General features: G+C 45.6%; 2 protein-coding genes across 2 annotated transcripts; both read left to right on the forward strand.

Annotated features, from left to right (window-relative positions):
- Positions 1-1,076: 1,076 nt before the first annotated feature.
- LOC308165628 (uncharacterized protein) lies at positions 1,077-13,298 on the forward strand (the record flags this gene model as incomplete). The annotated part of the gene is made up of 9 exons (XM_080539777.1): positions 1,077-1,298; positions 1,842-2,787; positions 7,722-8,610; positions 9,112-9,409; positions 9,498-9,678; positions 10,299-10,480; positions 11,400-11,899; positions 12,459-12,613; positions 13,123-13,298. 9 exons carry the CDS (start codon positions 1,077-1,079, stop codon positions 13,296-13,298), a joined length of 3,549 nt encoding a protein of 1,182 aa, XP_080395903.1.
- Positions 13,299-15,586: 2,288 nt separating this feature from the next.
- Positions 15,587-16,237, forward strand: LOC308165629 (achaete-scute homolog 1b-like; the record flags this gene model as incomplete). Its single annotated transcript, XM_080539778.1, has 1 exon — positions 15,587-16,237. The coding sequence occupies one exon, from the start codon at positions 15,587-15,589 to the stop codon at positions 16,235-16,237; it is 651 nt and encodes a 216-aa protein (XP_080395904.1).
- Between the last annotated feature and the right edge of the window lie 7,092 nt (positions 16,238-23,329).

Genomic DNA, 23,329 nt, shown 5'->3' on the forward strand with positions numbered 1-23,329 from the left:
GTGTTAGGAAAAAAAAAAAAAGAAAAAAAAAAAAAAAAAATCAGGGGTCAAAAAATGTATACAAATATCGGATCGGTATCGGTATCGCCGATACCCGAAGCCCAGGTATCGGTATCGGTATCGGTAGTGAAAAAGTGGGATCGGGACATCCTTAGTTAACATATACATGTAAACATGCAGTATACTGTCTAAAGCTATGGTTAACATGTACATGACATGTAAACATACAGTATACTGTCTAAAGCTATGGTTAACATATACATGTAAACATGCAGTATACTGTCTAAAGCTATGGTTAACATGTACATGACATGTAAACATACTGTATACTGTCTAAAGCTATGGTTAACATATACATGTAAACATGCAGTATACTGTCTAAAGCTATGGTTAACATATACATGTAAACATGCAGTATACTGTCTAAAGCTATGGTTAACATGTACATGTAAACATACAGTATACTGTCTAAAGCTATGGTTAACATATACATGTAAACATGCAGTATACTGTCTAAAGCTATGGTTAACATATACATGTAAACATGCAGTATACTGTCTAAAGCTATGGTTAACATGTACATGTAAACATACAGTATACTGTCTAAAGCTACGGTTAACATAAGATCTTTATGAACTTTGGCTAAAAAAAGCATTGTGCACTGTCTATAACAGATTCTGTTTGTTAGAGGAAATAATAAATGAACATTTGAAGACTCAGAAGTGTTCTCTTTGTTGTGTTAACAATAGTGATGTAAGTTAGATTTGGTGAGATCACTATGGAATATTAAATCATCAATCTTTGCTCACTACATAGCCTTTCTTACCTTCAGGTGTGCATGAACTACAGGTTATCAACTGTGAAATTATATCGGAATGGTCTTTATTGTCATTGATATAGTACAGGTACCAAACAACGAAATTTGGGAGGGGGGCTCCCCTGGTGCTAGGAAAGAAAAAATAAAATAATAATAATATCGGTATCGGTTATCGGCCACGAGAAGCGGGTAAATATCGGTATCGGTATCGGTTGGAAAAAACGCATATCGTGCATCCCTACTTGGCATCATAGATAAGATGGTTACAGGACCATTCTGGCGGCTCATCTCTCAAAAAGGCAAGAACATCCTCAGCCTAAACCACCATCTGTTGGATATGAAGATCCAGTTTGAGAGATGGAGCCGAGATGCAAGTCCACTCCTGGAAGCAGAAGCCCTATTCAACGAGGAAGTTGTTGAGGTCCACAAAGATGATCTGTACGAGGAACTCTTCAGTGAAAGTGGCGATGAAGAGTTTCAGGTGATTTTTTATATTGTGCATCTGTCAAATTTAAATATATTGAATGACAACTGTACATAGACCCTACTGTGTGTATGAGTACAAACATACTACACGTGTGTGAGCATGCATGCACAGTACAGTCACACTCATGAAACACTGTCACACTTGTACCCACACACAGTGAAAGATTATCTGGCTTCCCCCTCCCCCCCGCCCCCAAGTCTGCCCAGGACTGAATATGCACTGGACTCACCGTAAAAACTCTGCACTGCACTTTATATTGCACTATCCAATGCACTGTTGTCTGTCCTGTGTTGTCCTGTTTTTTGACACGTGAAAAAAAGTATAAACGCACTTACCGTACTGTAATGTCGAAGCAAATTCCTATATGTGTATGCATAATGGCAATAAACGTTATCTGAATCTGAATCTGAATGAAACGCGTACATGGGCTGATTGGTCAAAAAGAATTGCCGTCCCGTAGGTTTTGACACTATCTGTTATGTGTAACTGCAAATGTTAGGATGTAGCATGGTCATTCTGATATATTTGATGACACAGGAGGCCCTGGAGCTGATGATGTCTGGGATGCTTATTCTGTTGGAAAGGCAGGCTGCAGATCAGCTTCCAGGAGGAAAGTACTGGGATCCCTCAGAGGAGGTGAGGGCGCATGCTGGAAATGTGCCAACAACAAATATTGTGTCAGAACGTGACTTTGCCATCCTCGACATGCTGGTGCGACAGAAGCCTTCTGCTAGGACAATGTCGCATGAAGCCATGATCATGTGGCTCCACAATGGCACGGTGGAGTGGCTGGATAGCCTGCCTCCTGAGGAGAAGGAGGAGAAGATGAGCCAAGCCAGGAGAGCTTCTGGGGATGTCCTGCAAAGGTATAAGGAGAGGAAGGAGAAAATCAGACAGCACAGACAGGAGGTTCTTCTGAAAAAGCAGCAACAGAAGAGAGAGAAAGAAAACAAAGAACTAAACAACAAGGTCATGCTGACAAATAAAATAACAAAATTGGGTGGTGTATGGTGTTCAGCAGCAGAAATAGATCACCAACTTTCAGCTCTGGCTACTGAAAGAGAAAAGATTCTAGCCTTGGTGACCCAGCTGCAGTTCCACAGGTCTGTCCTTAAGGCAAAAGGAGCAAAAGAACTGTTCCAGCAGTCGGTCACAAGAGATGGGAAATCTCACACTTTCAGCTTCAAGGAGCTTCGCCTGAATGTGCTTGAAGTTCTAAAAGAGAACCAGGTTTTTGAGGAGACAGAAGAGAATCAACAGGAGCCTGCAATAACATACAGCAGCGAGGAGGAAGTAAGGAAGAGGCTAGAAGAGGAGAAACAGAAATTGGCAAAGAAACTTGCTGCAGCCAGAGAGAAGAGACAGAGGATCCAGCAAAAGAACACCCTTACTGAGTTTCTGGAGAATCCAGAGAGGTTAGTGGGGAAAAGAGTCAGCCACAATTGCTGTGAAGAAGGTGACCAAACTCCAGTGTGGTACCTGGGTACAGTACTACAAATGACTCAGTCCAAGCCTAGTGCCCTGAACACAGTGTACACAATTAAATACGATGTCGGTGACACTTGGGAGTTCCCCCTCTTAAAAGACTTTCAAATTGGAGACCTCAAATTAGTGGACAATTAGTATGCTGTTACCATAATTAGTAATCCTCCTCAGGGCTCTACGCTAACCTTTTTCACTAGGAGCACATGTGCTCCTAAATGAAAAATGTTAGGGGCACACAAATAAATTTAGGAGCACAGTGAAAAATGTAATTATAACACATTTTTATTAGTGATTTTGCAATTTTTGCACCAAAATCACACATTGGCCCATGCCTACAGCCCTACTAGACGCAGAGTTGATGGCATTGTATTATGGTGACTAGCTGTGTCAAGTTCTCCTGGTTAGCAGCATGTTCATTCATTCATCCATGTCATGCCTGTCAGCTAGCAGCTAGCAGCCCAGCCAGGCTTTAGGGCTAGGTCTGTCAGCTAGCAGCCCAGCCAGGCCATGCAGAGGTCTGTCTCCATGCTGCCCACCTCCCTGCTGCTGGGTCAGGCTACATCAGTCACACACGGTGGCCAGACAACTCCACATCTAGGGGTATTAAACTACCCCACATCCAGATGACCAGTCCCCAGCCCCATGCTGCCCGGGGTGGTGACATGTGGAGGTGGCCAGCCCAGCACGGTGCCTCTGCGGCGGCTAGCTGTTAGCACACCACCATCCCCGGGGGTCCCACCTCTCTGCCACACTCAAGTACAACATGTTGCATTTTCATGCCATTAGGCAACTTGCTTCCTAGGGTTTCCTAGGATTAGAGATGCATTTGGACTTCTGGAGTACCTCCACACCTTTCATGGGTTCTGAAGGTCTGAGAGCTTTCTACTTTCTACCCTGGGTAGTTAACCCTGGTTGTAACCTTGGGTTCAAATCTGGAGTGTGTGGGACCAAATCTGTAGATGTGGTGAGCTAATGAAGCTAATGAAGCTTGAGATGAGAAAAGGGCGCTTGTCTCTTTAAGGCCCAGGAGGAAGTTAGCGATTAGCGATGTTAGCTTAGCGCCAGTTTAACAGAAGTAACTTCACTTTTAACATGACTTCCCGTGGTCGTAGCGGGCTGGCTGACGGCTTAAAATGTGGCCACACGGTTCGCGCAGATTTATTTTTAGAATTTAAAAAAAAAAAAAAAAAAAAACGGTACTCGCACGTGTGCTCGTGAATTTATTTCTCTAGTCGCACAGATGTATTTTTAGTCGCAAATGCGAGTGAAATGGTCGCACTGTAGAGCCCTGCTCCTGCTTCCTTTGTTTAATTATTATTTGTATGATCTAACCTCAAAAAAATGTCTGTTTGCGTTCTGAGTGAGTGAGTGAGTGTGAGTGTGAGAGAGAGAGAGAGAGAGAGAGAGAGAGAGAGAGAGAGAGAGAGAGAGAGAGAGAGAGAGAGAGTGAGTAAGAGTGAGTAAGAGTGATTTGGTGCTAATTGTTAAATAAAACATTATTTATTAACTTGATATTTGGCTTCTTCATTGGGTCTGCAATCTTTGCAAGCGCACTTTTCAATGCACTTTTCAATGCTCATTTGCATACTTTACGTTATTTTATAAGTCAGTAACAATATTATCAAAATGTGCCCTTCAAAATGAAACAATAATGTTAGTAGAGGATTCAAATGTTGAGCTTACTTGTCACTAGTTACATATAACGAGTGCCTAGTTAGCATATTGTGTACTAATTAGCATATTTTAATTAGCATATTCAAAAATGACTCGCATGGAATATAATATAAATTATTTTGCATTATTATTCAAAATGTGATGTTGATTGGATATTCCTATCTTGAGATATTTAAGTTTATACATCTCAATAGTAGTCAATTTATGCCATTTTACTGCCATTCTGGTGCCGTCTGAATAGGAGATTTACATTGCATGTCCAGCGACATTTTGACCGTCACATCTGAACTTCAATCTGCAATATCTTGGGATTGGTAAGACATAAATACATGAATTAAATTGCATTGTTTCTGGAAGACTAATACATCACATGGTACAGACAGATAAACTCAGAAAATAAGTCTTATTGTATGCCCCTAACACCCTAACCATTGTATCTAGCAGCTCTCTGCTTCATTCATCAATCACTCCAACTCCTACCGTCAGGTCGGCGCCTCCGTTGTTGTTCAAGCTAGTGTCGCTTTCCCAGTCTTTGTGTAATAAGTGAACATATTGTAATGTTTGCCCTCTAGCACAGTTATAAACGTAATAAATGACTCGTGTTGTCGTCAGTCTCTGCACTGTGTGCGCTTACTGATCCACCATTTTAGTTTCACATCCCGTTCCCTGGTCTCGCGAGAATAGCTGACGTCTATCCTAAGGCCAGCGGTGAGGTATAATATTATGATTTAAAGGGCCGGTTTCACAGACAAGGCTTAAGCCTAGTCCTGGACTAAATCACACTTTCAATGTAAAATCTCCATTGAAGATGCTTTTTAGTCCAGGATTAGGCTTAAGCCTTGTCTGTGAAACCGGCCCATAGTATATCAGATGCGTCAGATGTTACAACTCCTTTTTCCCCCAAAAAGTGCTGCCGTACACAATAATAATTAGTCTAACAGGTGGATCAATAAACTCACACAGTGCTGAGACTGAAGACAACACAAGCCATTTACTGTGTGTGTGTGTGTGTGTGTGTGTGTGTGTGTGTGTGTGTGTGTGTGTATGTGTGTGCGTGCGTGTGTGTATAAGCATATGTTGAGTGTGTATTGTGTGTGTGAATGTGTGCATTGTTGTTATTATCATTATTAATGTGTCTTTCTCCTTTGTTGCCTGTTAGTTCGTTTATATGTGTCTTCAGTGGTATAGTCTAGTTTTTTCTAGTGGGTATACTGTGATTTTGCCCTCCCAGTCAGAGCGACACCTGTCCCGTAGCGACACCCCATAAGCACCACCACACTCACTTATGCATACAGTATGCATCTACACCAGTGTTTGCTGCCTTGGGGAGGGTGGCATGGACTGTACTTGTACATCAAGCTGCCTCACGCTACAGAAACAGGAGATAGGCTTCTGCCCCCTAAGGGCCGTTAGGCTTGAGAACCATCGGTTCTCAAGGCTACTTATGTGGTCTTGACTACCTGTCCACTTTCTCACCTGGTTCTTGCTGTCTCTCTGGTGTGCCGACACCATCCTGCTCTCTCTCATTCTCTCCCTCTCTATCCTCCTCTCTCCCTCTTTTGCTGTCAACCAAAAGGCAAATATAACAACCAGAGTATTTATAATTTAATAAGAGGTATAAATTGAATTCATATCAAAGCATAACATCATTCTAATTGAATATTGGGTTGCTGTGGGCAATGCAGTCAGATACTGTCTTTACTTACTCTCTCACCTTTAAGAAAATCGTATGTCCAACTACAAAAAACAGACATTTCCAATGAGTGAGGGTTTGTTCCAATGCTTCAATCCACTGTCCATGTACTGTTAGATAGAAAGCCGAAACATGAAACATGAACAATGGACAGAGATTTGGTTGAAGAGCTTGAATCTTCCTTGATACTTCCTAGTTTTACCCTGTCGTTTTTGCTGGTGAACAGAAGGTGGCAGCATTGAGCTGTTGTGACCAGGCTGAGCTCCATCACAGGACGGAAGCTGAACATTCAGGGCACGTTTAGAAGAAGCGAAAGTGAAGTACGTGTTGCCCAAGCGACCACGGAGGAAACGAGAAGTGTGCCAATAAGGAAAAGAGAAATCAGCATTATTGTTGTTGACTTTGAATGCTGCTACTGTACTGTGCTGGGGCATTTTTACCCACAATGCAAAAAACAAAACAAAACGGTGTCGGTGACCTTGTTTACAATTGCATATAATAAATAATAAATAAATGTAGGCCTACATCATTGTTTGTCCAATGTGTGTCCTGCGTATATTTAACTCTAATGAACATATTCATCATGCTTAAAGGAACTTTCATTCATAGGAATATAAATTATTATTTTATAAATAAAATTAACATAACATAACATAACAGGAACTACCATTCATAAAGGCAATAGGTGTTACGGTAGTACGGTAGTCCAGGGCTTGTCACCACTTGTCATAAATAATACATATTTGAGTTGGTGATCTGGGTAGTGCTGTCCTTTGTGTACTTTATAGAATGTGTCATACATTCCAGGAACTATGCCACCTAAAGCAAACATGAAATTCATTCATTCATTCAACACAAACATTCATTCTGGGTCTCTAGGTGTCTCTCTGTGTAGAAACGATATCAACCTTTGCTCCGCCTCTACCAGTAAGGAGGAAATAAAAAGAGATAGGGCCCCCAGTTCAGGAAGTCAGTCACACAACGCATCTGGGTAGACAGCTGGGTAACATGGCTCGATCAAATGGCAAGTACGGTACCATACCCTTGACTTACATACCCTCTAGGAAATAGTAAAGTAACAGTATTAACCTAACTACTTGTAGGGAAAACTCTGTATGCATGATAATGCATTGTAACCCTGTCGTAATATACTTTAAAGGATGATTAGTGACTAGTAGGTGAAGAGGAGTGACTGATGAGTCAAAGTGTGTGAGATGAGATGAGATGAGATAACGTTTATTGCCATTTATGCATACACATTAAGCATACACATATAGGAATTTGATTCGGCGTTACAGTAAGAGCATTTCTAAATGCAATGCAAACAAAACAACACAGGACAGACAGCAATGCAGACAGAACACAACAAACTGTAAAACCACGGCAGCCATATGCGGCGTTGTGTGTGTGTGTGTGTGTGTGTGTGTGTGTGTGTGTTTGTGTGTGTGTGTGTGTGTGTGTGTGTGAACACCATGCCTGGTTGCAGTTATATTGTCTTTCTGGGAAAGGCAGAATGTCTGATTTGCTTAAATATGAACTAAATTAAGTACCATATATCATCCTAGGTGCTGGACAGGGTAAGAAAGAGTGGGATCTGTGTGGGAGGAAACTGAAGGCCCTTCCTCCAGATCTCCTACAGCAGGGGGAGGAGGCCCGAAGAGTGGACCTGCAGAGGAACAAACTGAAACATCTCACTGGGATCTCCAGGCTGGTCCACCTGAGAGACCTCAACCTGTCCAGGAACGAGCTGGCGGACTTCCCCCTGGAGATCAAACACCTCCGCCAGCTGGAGAGGCTCTACCTGAACCAGAACAGCATCAGGTCCATCCCCGAGGACGTCTTCCCCCACCTGGACAAGCTGCAGTTCCTCAAGCTCAGTACCAACCGCCTGGCCAAGCTACCTCAGGACCTCGCTCAGTGCCACAGCCTCACCTACCTCAGTCTGTCCAACAACTGCCTGAAGGACCTCCAGGCGGTGGTGGGGCTGCCTAGACTGAAGGAACTGTTCGTGGAGAGGAACAACCTGACAGAACTGCCGTCCCAACTGTTCCGGAACGGGACGGAATGTTCCGGGCTGACCATGTTCAAGGCCACGGGGAACTCCCTGAGGAGCCCGCCGGAGGAGGTGTGTGAGGGCGGCGTGAGGGACATCCAGAACTACTTCGCCCTCCTGGAGGAGAACCCCAGCACCAACACCACGGCCTGCTCGGTCAAGACCATGTTCCTGGGCTCCTCCATGGCGGGGAAGTCGACGCTGTGTCGCAGCCTGAAGCAGGGGAGGCCTGTGATGGTGGACGAGGAGGACCGGACAGAGGGCATAGAGATCAGCGAGCTGGGCATCGAGGGGGTGAGGTTCCTCTTCTGGGACTTTGCAGGCCAGGAGGAGTACTACCTGACACACCACGTCTTCATCACTCCGCGAGCGCTCGTCATCCTCGCCATCGACCTGGCCAGGTAAAGGAAGTCAGACGTTATTCAGAGACCAAACATTCAGTCACGTTTTCCATTACAATCATTTAGCAGATGCTCTTATCCGAAGGCAACTTGCAGCCAGTTCAGTATCATTTATATGTGTTGGTGTTGAAAGGTATCTGTTGCCCAATAAACCCAATTCTAACTCTTTAGGTTAACAGTTAATCAGCCATGAGGGGTCATTTGTTATATCTTTGCACTCGATCAGATTTCAGGACCCTCCTTTCATGACTTTTCCTAGATATATGTGTTCTACCACCCAGTATCCTTACATTTTCAAAATCACACCAGGATAAGCTAGTATAAAGCTATTTTGCAATTTTTCTGTGTAGGAAACAGGCTAATTTACAAGCGGCCAATTAGTGGTCGTTGGGTGTAAATAGCAGCTGTAAAGAGCCATTGTAAAGAGCCCCGAGGCGCCTCTTATAGTAGGTAAAAAAGGCATGGCTGTTCTAGTGTTAATGGTTCGTTAATATCTTTCAGCTACAGCATCACAGACCCTCAGTCTTACAAAGACAAGGTGTGTTTCTGGATCAACAACATCCAGCTGCGCGTCCCAGACTCTGTGGTCCTCCTGGTGGGAACCCACTGTGACCAGGGCCAAGAGGAGGAGATGGAGGAGAAGAAGAGAGACATAGAGGAGAAGGTTGAAGCCATGCTGAAAGAAAGAAAGGATGTCTTGGAAGAACATAAGGAGAACCTGGAGCACAATAGAGACGACCCCTTGCTGTTTACCGATCAGATGAATGAACTCAATCATCTTATGCACTACAAATTAAAGGTATAGTTTCCCAGTGATTTGTATGTCATTTAAAAAATGCTCCTTGGGGTTTTTGTAATATACTCATTGGTTTCTACTCTGGTTTTAGGTCCTGGATCTTATAGCCATTGACTGCAATAGTTATGAGGATATCCGCAAGCTCAAAGAGCACATCATGTGGCATATCAAGAATACATTCCCGTGTGCGGAACGAACACTGCCCAAATGCTATGAGGAAGTGGAGTGTGCCATTCATGACCTTGTCAGAAACAACCAAATACCTCAGCATGGTAAGTCAACCATTAGTCATAAGTTCATTCAGTCATGTTACTTTAACCTAATTCCCAGTTGTTTTTTTTCCTATTTTTATTTTTCTACTAGCATAGGAGGACCCACAACTGTTAGGGGCCCCCAAATGCAAAGAATACAAAATGTTTTAGTGTTTTTGTTTTCTGTTTGGGTAGTGGAGAGGGTGCAATGTGAGGGGCCCTAACATTTTTACTTAGAGCCCCGTGTTAGGTCAAATCAATATGTGACACGTTTTAATGCTTTGGTCCTCATTGGGACCTGATGTAATGATCAGACTTTTCTTTCGAAAAATGTGAATACATTTCTGTGTTGTTGAAAATCAACGACCCATCGCTAGTCAACTAACACAGATTGTTTTGTGAGCCTGCTAACAATGTAAAGTAGTGTTATAGTTAACTAGGTAGCAGTGGGGATTACTCACCGAATCCATTGCGTTGCAGTATTTCAGCTTGACTAGCGAGTTTGTGTTGTGATTCTCAACAATGTTGAAACGTAGTAGTTTGTAGTGTCTCAAAAGAAAACGTCTGAACATTTTGATTGGTTGCCGATATGAGGACCAAAGCATTAGAACGTGTCACATAATAAGTTGCCTCTACAACAGGACTAGTTCCCTATGATGAACTGAGTGACCTGGTGCTGGACCACGGCCAGCTGGGAGGAGAGAACCTGCGCTCCATCCTGCGGTACCTCCATAGGATCGGGATCATCGTGTGGTACGAGGACATCGCTGCCCTGAAGGACCTGCTGTTTGTCCAGCCGTCCTTCCTCATCTCTCTGTTCAAGGTCAGAGTTTGAAAAGGAATCATTTCTTACTCTTTCTATGTCGTTAGCCTCATAGCACAATTGCCTAAGGTATATTTTGGCCAAATTGAGATATCTGCCTAACTCTACTCTCCTAACACTGCTGATTCACTGGGCATTATTGCCTATACCATCAGCCTATCAGAATGCTTGTTACATTCCAAAATCACTATCTGCCCAAGTTATCCTTTGGGCATTTTTGACACTACACACAAAGATGGCTCGGCTGACCACAAGTGAGGCATGACTTAGGCAATTATGCTATGATGCTAACGATGTGCAGGACTGGTGTTCTAACCCAGCTCAACACTTTTTTTTTTTTTTTAAATAATCCAATCATTAATACCTGTATTAATTGAATCAAGTATTTTAGTAGGTACAGCTTTCACAATATATAGCTCCCAGGGTCCAGGGTAGGTACGTATGTGTGCTTAGTGAGTGTGAACAGTGATCAATCGATCGAGTGCCAAAGGGACTTGGGTTCAATTTAAGGCCGGGTTCGTGAATCCGCTCTGAGAGCGCCTGAGAGTGCACACTGGGTTCAACATCATAAAGGCATCTAAAGTAATTTGATTGGACAAGAGGCATTCCATGAGGAGTGCTGATCAGATTTCCAGAGCGAATTTACACACAACCTGAAGTTTGAACCGAACCTCAGATAGATAGATAGATAGATAGATAGATAGATAGATAGATAGATAGATAGATAGATAGATAGATAGATAGATAGATAGATAGTTTATTAGCCACATGACTAAAGCCAGTGGAATTTGTTTTCGGTACAGCATATTAATCTCTGCAGCACACAAATGACAAAAACAAAGAAGTGCACAATAGACAAACATTTTGACAACAACACCTGTCCTGAGTGTGATGATGAGCGTCCCTCTCCCTGAACCAGACCATCGTGAGACACGACCTGGTGAAGCAGCTAGAGGACCTCCCCAGAGACCTGCTGAAGAAGGAGCGCGCCCTGGCCGTCCACAGAGGCACCTGGGTGAAGGACTTCCGGGCCAGGGGCACCCTGCACAACGTGGCCATGCGGATCCTGGTCCGCAGAGAGCTGGGCACGCTGGGCATGGAGGACGAGGACCTGGTCAGGGAGGTGGTGGGGAGTAAGACGGAGGAGGGGAGGCTGCTCAGCCTGCTGCGCTTCTTTGAGGTCTGCCTCCCGACTAGGCTGGGGAGCGCTCTGAACCCCGCGGCCCAGGAGTTCGTCCCTGGTAAGAAGCAGTGGGAGGGGTCCGGCCTCTGTCGGAGGGACGAGGATGAAGCCTGTCTGTTCCCCAGCTACCTGCAGGATAACTGCGCCGTCGTGGAGGCGTGGGGGCAGGACTCGTTGGAGGACATCAACGTCCTCGTCTACTTCCTGCCTGAGATACCTCACGGCTTCTTCCACAGGTAGGCAGCTTAGGAGGTCACACGTCAGTGATCCTTGTTTTGGAATAAAATCATGTTTCAAGTTTATTGTCAGGTCACATTACACAAGTGTAACAGAATTAAAAATCTTAGGCTTCAGATCCGGACATCGCATTGCAGCACAAGACATGAGGCATAATAAATCAAGCATAATTCAAGATAAAAGTGACAGTTGTTGTGGATGTTGGTTCAGTTCAGTGGTCATTAATCGAAAGCATAGTGTTCATTTTAATAATAAGGGGCGGCTGTGGCGCAGGAGGTAGAGGCTGCGTCTTATGATCGCAACGTTGGCAGATCGGCGGTTCGAGCCCCGGCTGGCCACATGTCGAAATATCCTTGGGCAAGACACTTAACCCCAAATTGCTCTCAATGAGCGGGGCGGCGCCTTGAATGGTAGCATGTCGCCATTGGGGTGTGAATGTGTGTGTGAATGAGAGGCCGTTGTAAAGCGCTTTGGAATAAGGCGCTATACAAGTCAGTCCATTTAATCAATATTAATGAATGAAAATAATTAATCGAAAGCAAAGCGTCTTGATCTCAGGTTGATCATCAAATGCTCCCAGCTCTACCCGACCAACTGGATAGGCAGAGACCAGTGCCTGCTCTGCTCTGGGAACAAGAGGCTGCTGCTGAGGGAGAAGAGCCGGGACGGGGACCAGTACATAGAGATACGCTGCAAGAGACCCGACACCAACGGTGAGTCAGAGTCTCATTTATGATCATTCAACAGCTTCTTCATCTGGCCAATCAATTGAATGGGGGAAGTGTGCCCAAACTTTTGACTGGTACTGTATATTTTAAGAGAATATGAAGACAATAAGAAGACAATAAGACAATATGAAAAACACTAAAATTACAATTTTGATTGAATGTGGCACTATTATTATTACTAGTTTGCCATCACTCTTATGTACTTATGTTATTTTTCTGTATGTTATTTGTGTGTTCTTTATAACACTCTTGGCGATTATTAGGTGGAGGCGCCACATAAGCCTTTTGGGTTTTCTTGCCTCCTCCTGCACTGTTTATTTACTGTGTTCTCTGTCAACTGTGTACCTTTGAAATGTGTGCGAAATAAAATAAACATAAACATCAAAACATAAACTACTGCATCATTCATAAGGGAGCACTGCACTTCCCACAGACCCTTTACGGTACAACCATTGGTTACGTTCAGCTGTGACCTCATCCTCCTCTGTGAGCAGGGTTCCGCCAGTCGTGGGACGTGGTCCTGTCCGTGATGAGGAAGCTGTCTGAGCTGGCCAGACAGTGGCCAGGCCTCTGCCAGCACGTCCACAGCCCCTGCAGGGAGCGAGGCTGTGACGACTACTTCATCTGGAGAGACTGGCAGGACACTGGCTCTGACATCTATGACCTGTGAGTGTGGTTTTTTTGTAAGTTGTTTTTTCTGAATGGGCCAGTCCCACACTCATATTTTTCATTTTATTGGACAGATGTAGTGAAGACAGACAGGAAAGGAGTAAGGAGAGGAGGCGAGAGAGGGCATGTCAGCAGGGCATGGACCGGATTCAAACCCATGCTGACATGGGCATACTGTATGTGTGCACTGTAGACCGCGGTGCTTGACCACTGGTCCACCCCAGGCCACAACTGTTTTTGATTACTGTCGTATTCCTGAGGTTATGGCAGAAATTACACAATAGCTCAGCAAGAAAGACAGCAATTATCAGTAATAAAAACTGCTTTGTTCATGATCATCTTTGACTGCAGTATAGCCATATGTGATTTGAGATTAAACAGTATTTATGCTTGTTGAACAGTGTGCGGGATGAGAAGTTAGTCTGCCGGAATGCACACACACGACGCACAGAGCTGCTCTTCCCAAAAGGTAATGTATATAAATATTAAAGTAATATTAAAAGTATATTATCTTTAAAGGGATATGTCACTATTTTACAACTTATAGACAGGTCCCTTTCATTCCCATCATGTTTTTGTTCACAATGCCTAAAGTTAACTAATTAAAACAACTCAAACCATTACAGTTTACAGTTCTCCAGTTTCTCTGTGCCCATAGACTACTTTCATGGTAACAAACCATCTGATCGTTGTAAAATAGCGAACTATTCCCTTTAAAGCAAGAGAGTGGGGGGGGAGGAAGCTCCAGTAAAATAATGACTGTTTTTTAAATGTCAACTGTCATTTTTGACTCTAGTTCCAGCTCCAGTACCTCCCAGACAGGGAGAGGACTAAGATGAGGGCAGAACACCAGCACTGTGGAGAGGAGAAGATGTTGAAACTTGTTAACCTCGATTAACCTCGATTCATAAGCCCTTCACTGGGATGTATTTCAGTGTACAGGCGTGTCCTTTGTATTGCGTGTTTGATACCATTACTCATTGCGTTCCATGTATTACAATGAGCCCGTCCTCCGATTTCTACCAGCCTCCCCTGGCAAAGACTGTTAGCATATTCTCAACTGACAATTATTAAAAGTTGACAATTATTTTTAAGAAGTAGTTACCGTGATTTCTTTTTTGTCTCTGTTTAAATGTGTTTTATTTCACCCTTATGTGCAATAACAGCAACTTCCTCATTACATATAGTACTGAATAAAGGTTTAGGGTTGAGGTTTTATTTATACATTTACAACCACTAGGAGGCACCCTTTTCCCATTACATAATGACATACAACATGATGCTGGTAGACCTAAACCATAACTTCTCATACCGCATTAGCCTACTATTCTAATCAGACGTTAATATCCTATGTATGTTCTAATAAGGCGTATACGTGTCTAATGAATAAGATAATTCGATTAGTTAGATTAGATGTCATTTGTATTAAACGTATTTTTACTTTATTTGATAGCATCACATGATGACCTAGAAGCAAATAATCTTTGGGAATTCAGTATACTCCCTTTAAATATATTGTTGGTATTACACCAAATTCAGACATTTTGTATACTAACAACTGATACATATACTGCCAGCACACTGAAGCCTGTCTCCCCTCGATACTACTGGTCCTACTACCCCAGTTTTAAACCCTCACATAGTTCCTTGCTGTTCTAATATTGAGAATAATTCATCCAGAAAAAAAGATTAATGTGTCCCGTCAAGGCTACACTTAAATATTCTGTCCATAACAAAAGACGCCAGCAGAACTTTTCTTCCCAACTTAGCTGAGCGTACTTTGAACGAGCCAATCGGCTTTGGAGACGGCGGCATTGAGATGGAGATGAGGGTGTCCACGGCGTGGGGAGACCGGCGGAGGAGGACACGCGCCTGGCGCGAGCCCGATGAGTCAAAGACCCCCACAGCGGGGCAGGACACTCTCCGAAGCGTGCACCTCAAAAAAAAGAAGGGGGGTGGGGGAGAGAGAGAGAGGGGGGGGGGGGGGGTTGGGGTTTAAAAGGAGGCGACTCAAGCCTACTTTTTCAGATCACCCAAAGTTGCAAAGAACTAGGCACCTGTCAGCCAAACGGTCCAGCGCTTCCCGAAGGAGGTGGGTTAGCCTATTTGTGCGTCCTTGCATTGATTGATTGATTGAAAACTTTATTAGAAGATTTGCAGAAGTAGGTACATGAAAGTACATATTACATACAAGGTCAACTAACAGGATAAAAACCCAAGAAAGCCACTGGCTTATTTCAATTGGGGTCCTTGATTCTCAATCAACTTTGCAACATACTCGTCCTGAAGATGGAGACCACCACTATAACGACCACGCACATCACGCATCAACGTGCGTTTTCCCTGAGACTATCGGAGTGCCAAGTGACTTCGCCCGCTCCATCCGCGCAGGCGGGCAGCTTTGCGCCCGGGTCAGCAGCGGGGCACCAGAACCTCAAGTCCTTGGTGCTGAAAAGACAGCGCTCGGATTCCCCGCAGCTGCTCCGCTGCAAACGGAGGGCGAACATCGTCGCCGGACAGGACTTCGCGTTTCCCCAACAGCAACAACAACCGCCAGTGGTGTCGGTGACCCGGCGGAACGAGCGGGAGAGGAACCGGGTGAGACAAGTGAACGACGGCTTCCAGACTCTGCGCCAGCACGTGCCCAGCGGCGCGGACAGCAACGGGAAGCTGAGCAAAGTGGAGACGCTCCGGTCCGCCGTGGAGTACATCCGGGCCCTGCAGCACCTCCTGGACGAGCACGACGCGGTGTCCGCGGTGTTCCACAGCGGCGGGGGGGCTCCTCCGTCCCCCAGCGTCACCGTCTCCAGCGGCTATTCAGCCGGACCCGAGTCCCCCCACTCCACCTGCTCCTCGTCGGGGGAGGGAGGGAGCTACGAGCACTTGAGCTCCGAGGAGCACGACCTGCTGGATTTCACCACCTGGTTCCACAGGTACTAACTAACAGACTACAATGTTCACCTCCATTTCTTTCGCAATTTTACGCATTAAGTGTTTTACGCATAGCTCACGTGCGCGCTTTCTGCGGAAGATTGATTTACGCCAAGAAACGGCGTAACATACGCAGGTCCCTAAACCAGTGTCTTATTTCTTTGAACACAGATGCTGAAAAACAGACAGAGGCCTTGCAGGACAGTGATATGTGACTTACACCTGGTGCTGTCTGTCACAACCGGTCCAACGCGTCTCCGTGAACCAACAGCGAAAGAAGTCGATGTCAAGAGACCTTTTCTCCATCAAGTACACGGCGGAAGACTGAACGACATTATCAGAGACTAAATGTGACAACAATGTGGGAATAGTAACTACCCCTCCACCAATGTAATGTTGGACTGGTTGAATACGCCGACTGATTTCATGGACATATTGATTGATTGATTGATTGATTGCGTTTGTAAAATATGCACTTGTACCATTCTTTTTATTCAAACATGTATATATGCAATTCTATTCAGAGCTTATTTTTGTAAGGGTATATCTAGCTTAATAAAGACGTTTATATTTATACTATATTCAGTAACATGACTGTGTTTATTCTGAAACTAGACTCATTAGTCAAAGAAGGATGGTGAGCAGATGAAACTTGGTTGCCATAATTTGCTCCTTCCAAAAATGTTTAGTTTAACGATCTTCCCTGCCTCTGAAAGACCAGGCATGAAAAGATAATCTATCTATTGAAAAATTACCAAGCACTTCAAGACTGGTGTGTGTGTGTGTGTGTGTGTGTGTGTGTGTGTGTGTGTGTGTGTGTGTCTGTGTGTGTGAGTGTGTATATAAGTGTGTGTGTGTGTGTGTGTGTATGTGTGTATGAGTGTGTGTGTCTGTGTCTGTGTCTGTGTCTGTGTGCGCATAAGCACGTACACATGCTTGCCTGCGTGTGTGCGTGTGATGTGCGTGCGTACGTGCGTGTGCGTATGAATGACACTCCATTTCTCCTCTCTGAATGAGTCCTGAACCTCCGTGGTCCTCACACACACACACACACACACACACACACACACACACACACACGGCCCTAGCCTCAGCCCAGTGTTCAGCGGGACACAGCCATTAGCATACGCCATTGTACCTCCCAGGTTTTAGCCTCAGTGCCAGCCTCCTCCTCTGTGTAGGCCCCTCTCCTGCCTGCCTCTCCTCTGGCTGGCTGTGAGAGGGCCTGGTGAATAGCCAGAGCAGCGGCCGACACAAAAGGTCCATTGTGCCGCGGTCCGCCCCTTATTCATCATCCACTGCTACCGAGAACGCGTCTGATTGGTCGATCCGAGTACTTTGATGCACGGCCATGGGTGCCGAGTGGCCAAGTAGTGGTGAACTTTGGACCGTTTCTCAATTCTTTGCGGCTGCATGAGACCCCAGCTAAGAGGATGGTGGGGAAGTTGTGGAGTTGGGGAGTTGGGGAGTTTGGGGGCGGGGGGGTCTGGGGGGGGGGGTCTGTCTTTCTCCTGTGGTATTGGAAAGTGCATCATGACACTGTCAATAGACAGTAATCACCCCTATAACCCTCCCACTCTGCCCTTCATGTCAGCAGACACTAGTGTGTGTGTGTGTGTGTCTCTCTCTCTCCCTCTCTCTCTTCTCTCTCTCTCTCTCCCTCTCTCCCCCTCTCTCTCTCCCCCCCTCTCTCTCTCTCTCTCTCTCTCTTTCTCTCTCTCTCCCTCTCTCTCCCTCTCCCTCTCTCTCTCCCCCTCTCTCTCTCCCCCTCTCTCTCTCCCTCTCTCCCTCTCTTTCTCTCTTTCTCTCTCCCTCTCTTTCTCTCTCCCTCTCTTTCTCTCTCCCTCTTTCTCTCTCTCTCTCCTCTCTCTCTCTCTCTCTCTCTCTCTCTCTCTCTCTCTCTTACTTCACTTGATGAAATAGTAGTTTTACAAGGACGATGCACATAAATCAATGTTTCTGTAGATGTGCCTTAGTCTTAGTCTCTTGTGTACCTCATGTACAAAAGAAGAGATTTGATGAGGCTGCATTCTCATTTTATGCACCCAAATTGTGGAACGCACTGCCAGTTTACATTAGGGATGCAACCTCAGCAAATATGTTCAAGCCAAGACTGAACACCCATCTTTTTAATATTGCTTTTAGATGACTAAATAATTAAATTATGATTATATAATGATTGGAGCACTTTGAGCTGCAACGTTTGTTATACAAAAGCTATACAAATCAAAGTTATTATTATAGTTATTATTATTATTAGTTTTAGTCTTAGCCTTGCGGCTAATTGTCTACTCCGGTCCCTCTCTTTCAGATGTCTGTTGGTTATTTGTGTAACACAAGTGCAGAGTCTCTTTCAGAGTCTCTTCATGTGGTCTACCCCCCCCCCCCCCCCATGTGAATAGAGCCCCTTGTGTCTCAATTAAATCAAACCTGTCCCCTACGGCAGCTGACCGACTCCACAGGACAGGACACCTGCCTTAGAAGCCCCAAACAAATTCACAAAAACAAACGCCTTACAAATCCATCCATCTTACATCTCCTCTTCAAATACACCTCTCTTACAGCTCTCTCTGCCTCCCCCTCCCTCCCCCCAGCTGTTATGGCAGTCTAGATGTGGGACGTTGCATTCCTAGCTTCAGGACAGTGACGACGTGAAACGATCTCACAGCCACCTGTGTTTTGCTTGTTGTTTACACACAATACAGGAACGCAACGGTTTTTCCAAACAGCTCTAACCAATGAACCCACACAGTCACGCTATTGTTTTGGTCAAAGACAAGGAGGAAACCTGGCAGCCACGGCTGTGTTTATTTATTTCGGTTGATTCTGTTGATTCTGTTGAGGAGGAGGCGGAGGAGAGCAGACACAGGCCTGGACAGGTTGGTAATCCTCGCTGACGCAGGGTCTAACAGCGTCGAGGCACCGCCCTCCCTCGTTGAGGTGAATCACAACGACTTTGCCTACTTTCCTCACACAGGAAAGTAGGAGGACGTCACTGTTATGGTTGTGAGGCTGGTTAGGGTCTACAGCAGGACAGCTCTCATGATTCTCCAGTCTCAAGTACCCTGGCTCTCTCTCTCCCTCCCTCCCTCCCTCCCTCCCTCCCTCTCTCCCTCCCTCCCTCCCTCCCTTCCTCCCTCCCTCCTTCCCTCCCTCCCTCCCTCTCCCTCCCTCCCTCCCTCCTTCCCTCTCCTATTCTCCTATATTGCATTCCATCTCTACAGGCGTGGAGAGGCCCATCAAGTCGACCATGTGGTGGCTGTCAGCCCGGCCTTGTCCCCCCAGGCCCGGGGCTATTCCTGGGTCGTACACATTGTGCCTCCCCATTGATCCTGGGCCAGGCCATATTGAGGCTCTGCTGGGCGTCAAAGGAGACAAAAGGCAGAGGGGGCGTTGCATTGTCCCCTACTCCAAATGAAGCAGTCCGTCCCCCCATAGTGAAGGAAGGGGTCCTGGGACTGTCAACCAGGGACGGGGGGGGGGGGGGGGGGGGGGGCAGAAACCACATGGGGCGCATGGGGGGGGGGGGGGGTAGTTAATAATTATTGAACCAATAACCTATGTTTTCTTTTTATATATATCTGTAAGTGCCTGTCTTTCTACACCAGGGGAGGCTGGTGGAGGTAGAAATCGGAGGACAGGCTCTTTGTAATGTATGGAATGGAATGAGGAACGGTATCACGGTAACACACACATGTTTGGTGTCAGAGCTAGCTAGCCTCAGGGTCTTGTGCTGTGGTGTTGTCTGTGAACAGTTTGCATTTTATTGGGGAGGAGGGACTTTCCCCACTCAACATGATTCTCTGTTTTTTCTTCTTGAAACCTCCAACCTCCAGTATCTACCTAGGGGGACGTAGGCCCGGCCTTAGCCCAGCCAGGGGGCTCTCACAGTGGGGAGGACTGAACTTCTAGCCCCTGGGCTGGGGCCTTCTTGGGGCTTTATTGTTGGGGATGTGGCCTTACATGCCATCGCACACGAGGACAACAACACCTAAAGGGTTAATAGCTTTACAAGTCATTTAGCTAACAAGTCAACCTGTTCACCATCTGCTGCTTGAAGATCTCCTCAACAGTCTTCCATCAAGTGTTATGGAAAGCTGATATCTGATCCGATCTAGAGACTTTCAAGACTCTGCTTAAAACTCTCTACTGTCGTGAACTAGGCCCCTGAGATGTTCCTGATGTGTTATAGCATGAATGTCTGTAAGCGGTTATGATTGTTGGACGTCCTCCATGTTTATTCTGTTTGTTTATTTAGTTGTCCTCACCCGTCTGTTGTTACCATATCCCATCATGTTTTCTCTCTGTTTTAGAGTCCGCGCCCAGGGCGCCCTAAACAAGCATATTCTATACACTTGTGGAACGGCATCAGATATCGTTAGCCTCATAGCATAATTGCCTAAGTCATATCTTGGCCAAATTGAGATATCTGCCTATCTCTACTCTCCTAACACTGCTAATTCACTGTGCATTATTGCCTGTGCCACCAGCCTATCAGAATGCTTGTTACATTCCAAAATCACTATCTGCCCAAGTCATCTCTTTGACATAGGCATTTTTGACACTACGTACAAAGATGGCTCGGCTGACCACAAGTGAAGCATGACTTAGGCAATTATGCTATGAGGCTATAGTCTTCATTTGGTTCCTTCTTTCCTTCTTCAATAATCTCTATATTTATAGGATGCAGGGCAGGACTGAACTGGAATGCCTCCCGTGTCTCTGTTGAGCATTATTGCGTCCCTCTCCGTCTGAAGTGTGTATTCATCCACCATTCCTGCACTCTCCTCCTCCCTTTAATGAACCCATCCTCTCCACAAGCCTAATCCCCTCTTTCACAGGGAGCAGAGTTAATGCGGGCTCCCTCCCGGCCTCCACTTTAGACTCCCTCCACAATACGCCCGCGCTGTCGCCGGCCACAGGGAGACTTAATGGTTTCCTTGTTTACTTAAAAAAGGACGTCCTTGGTCTTTGTGGCTGAGGCCATTGAGGTAGGCCTACTACGGACGCAGCAGCGCCCGTCGTTCGTGTTCAAACCAGGGTTGTTTATGCCTGAAGAAGGTCTGTGACTGAAAGCCTGGCAATAAATTAATGATTTTTGCAGTTTGTGTGAGTGTGCGGATGGATGCTGCTTTCTTCACTCTGTTCAACCAGGGTTACTTAGCAGACGTCTCACAGCAGCCTAGACTGGTTGTTAGAGGATCCGTCAACTCCTTTGAACTATATTTTTTTATAGAAAAGGGGATGTTATGTAGTACTGTATGTTACGGGAAGTGTTTCAAGTTTTCACACATTTCCTGTAACATATATATATATATATATATATATACATGGTTTAGGCTTATATAACTGTGTTGTTGACTGAAATACAAGCTGTCTTGAAGGTATAGTAGGATCTATTTCGGGACACAAGGCTGAGCAGACATAAAACTGCATATCAATCTCAGAGGAAAACCAAATGTTATAAACCTTAATTCACACTACAGGGCCTAATGGAGCTGAGCCAAGCCAGGCTGAACTGGGCTGGCCTGGTTAGCTACCATCTGAACTGGCCTGGTTATCTACCATCTGAACTGGCCTGGTTACCCACCATGCACCACAGTGGAGGACATTATGCATAATTTACATTATGTTTTTGGCATTTAGAAGACGACTTTAATCAACCTACAACACATACATTTTGTCTAAGTAAGCGAATCATCTATGTGAATAAATCTATGCCAAGGCCAGGGGGCCATCACATTGGCAGTCACAATGCTATAAGAGGGAAGAGTAAGCTAATTAATCATTACATTTATTTACGGTATCGAAACTGGGGTTACTTGGGGTTAGTGGGGATGAGAAGGTCTTTAGGAGGGACAGTTAAGATAGTAGCCTGAAGAGATGGAGGTCTTTAGGAGGGACAGTTAAGATAGTAGCCTGAAGAGATGGATGTCTTTAGGAGGGACAGTTAAGATAGTAGCCTGAAGAGATGGGGGTCTTTAGGAGGGACAGTTAAGATGTAGCCTGAAGACGAGATGGAGGTCTTTTGGAGGGACAGTTAAGGTGTAGCCTGAAGACGAGATGGAGGTCTTTAGGAGGGAGAGTTAAGATGTAGCCTGAAGAGATGGAGGTCTTCATTCAATCTATGGTGGAAGATAGGGAGTGACTCTGCAGTCCTGACAGCAGTGGGAAGATGAAATCATGACAGGAAGTGATAGGAAAGACATCCCAAGCCTCGGCCACAGTGCGGTCGGGATCACTTTTTGATTGTATCGGCTCCCCACGCGGTGGGATTTAGACTCAACAATCTCTGCTCCCAGAAACCCCATATGGGGGTTTTAAATTGAACATAGTGAGATATAGATCAGTTTCTGAGCCGCAGCTGCAGAGGTCAGGGGATATATGAGTTACATATTCATTGTCCTGACTTCGTAAAGTACCCTGTGGTTGCAACAAGCCCTTCTGCATCCAGCCTCTCTGTAATCTCTTTTCTTTTCCTGGCACCCCTGGGTCCCCTCCCTCCCTTGCTCGCTACCCTGCCTTTCGATTAGGATCCCTATGGAAATTTAAAAACCTCCACCTTCACAATGCAGAAGCGCTTAAAAAGCACCCTTAGATACGAAACACAAGGGGATGGAGTTTTTAAATCTCTTAAAGCTTGAATGAAAACTCGACGCCTCCTCCTCCTTCATCGCAAACACGTTCTTCTTATCTCCCGGGTCCCAGAAAGAAGGGGGCTGTGAAAAGGCGTCGGCATCGTCTGCGTTTTGTGGGGAGGGAGGGCGGGTGTGTGCGGTGTGGGCTGAAGAAGAGGGGTGCTGGTTTGTGGCTCTGTTTGGCGATGTTAGTTGTGGGTCACCACATCTCTACCCCCCCCTCAACATTGTCTGGCTCTCCCTCCATTCTCCCACTAACCAGATTCAGCATGTTTGTTTAGAGGGGCCCGGTCAGGCCCATTGTGGGGGACCGTGGATCACCCTGGGCCGTGGCCACCAGGCCCCCTGGGTTAGCAGGGTTAGCAGGGTTACAGAGCCAGAGCCGAGGTACCATATGGACCAGAGTCACAATCAAATTACCTTTGTCCTCCCTCTCTCTTCTTTTCTCCGGGTGCTGGAATGG

The sequence above is a fragment of the Nansenia antarctica genome (genome assembly GCF_963989245.1).
Source record: "Nansenia antarctica genome assembly, chromosome: 9".
Taxonomy (NCBI): domain Eukaryota; kingdom Metazoa; phylum Chordata; class Actinopteri; order Argentiniformes; family Microstomatidae; genus Nansenia; species Nansenia antarctica.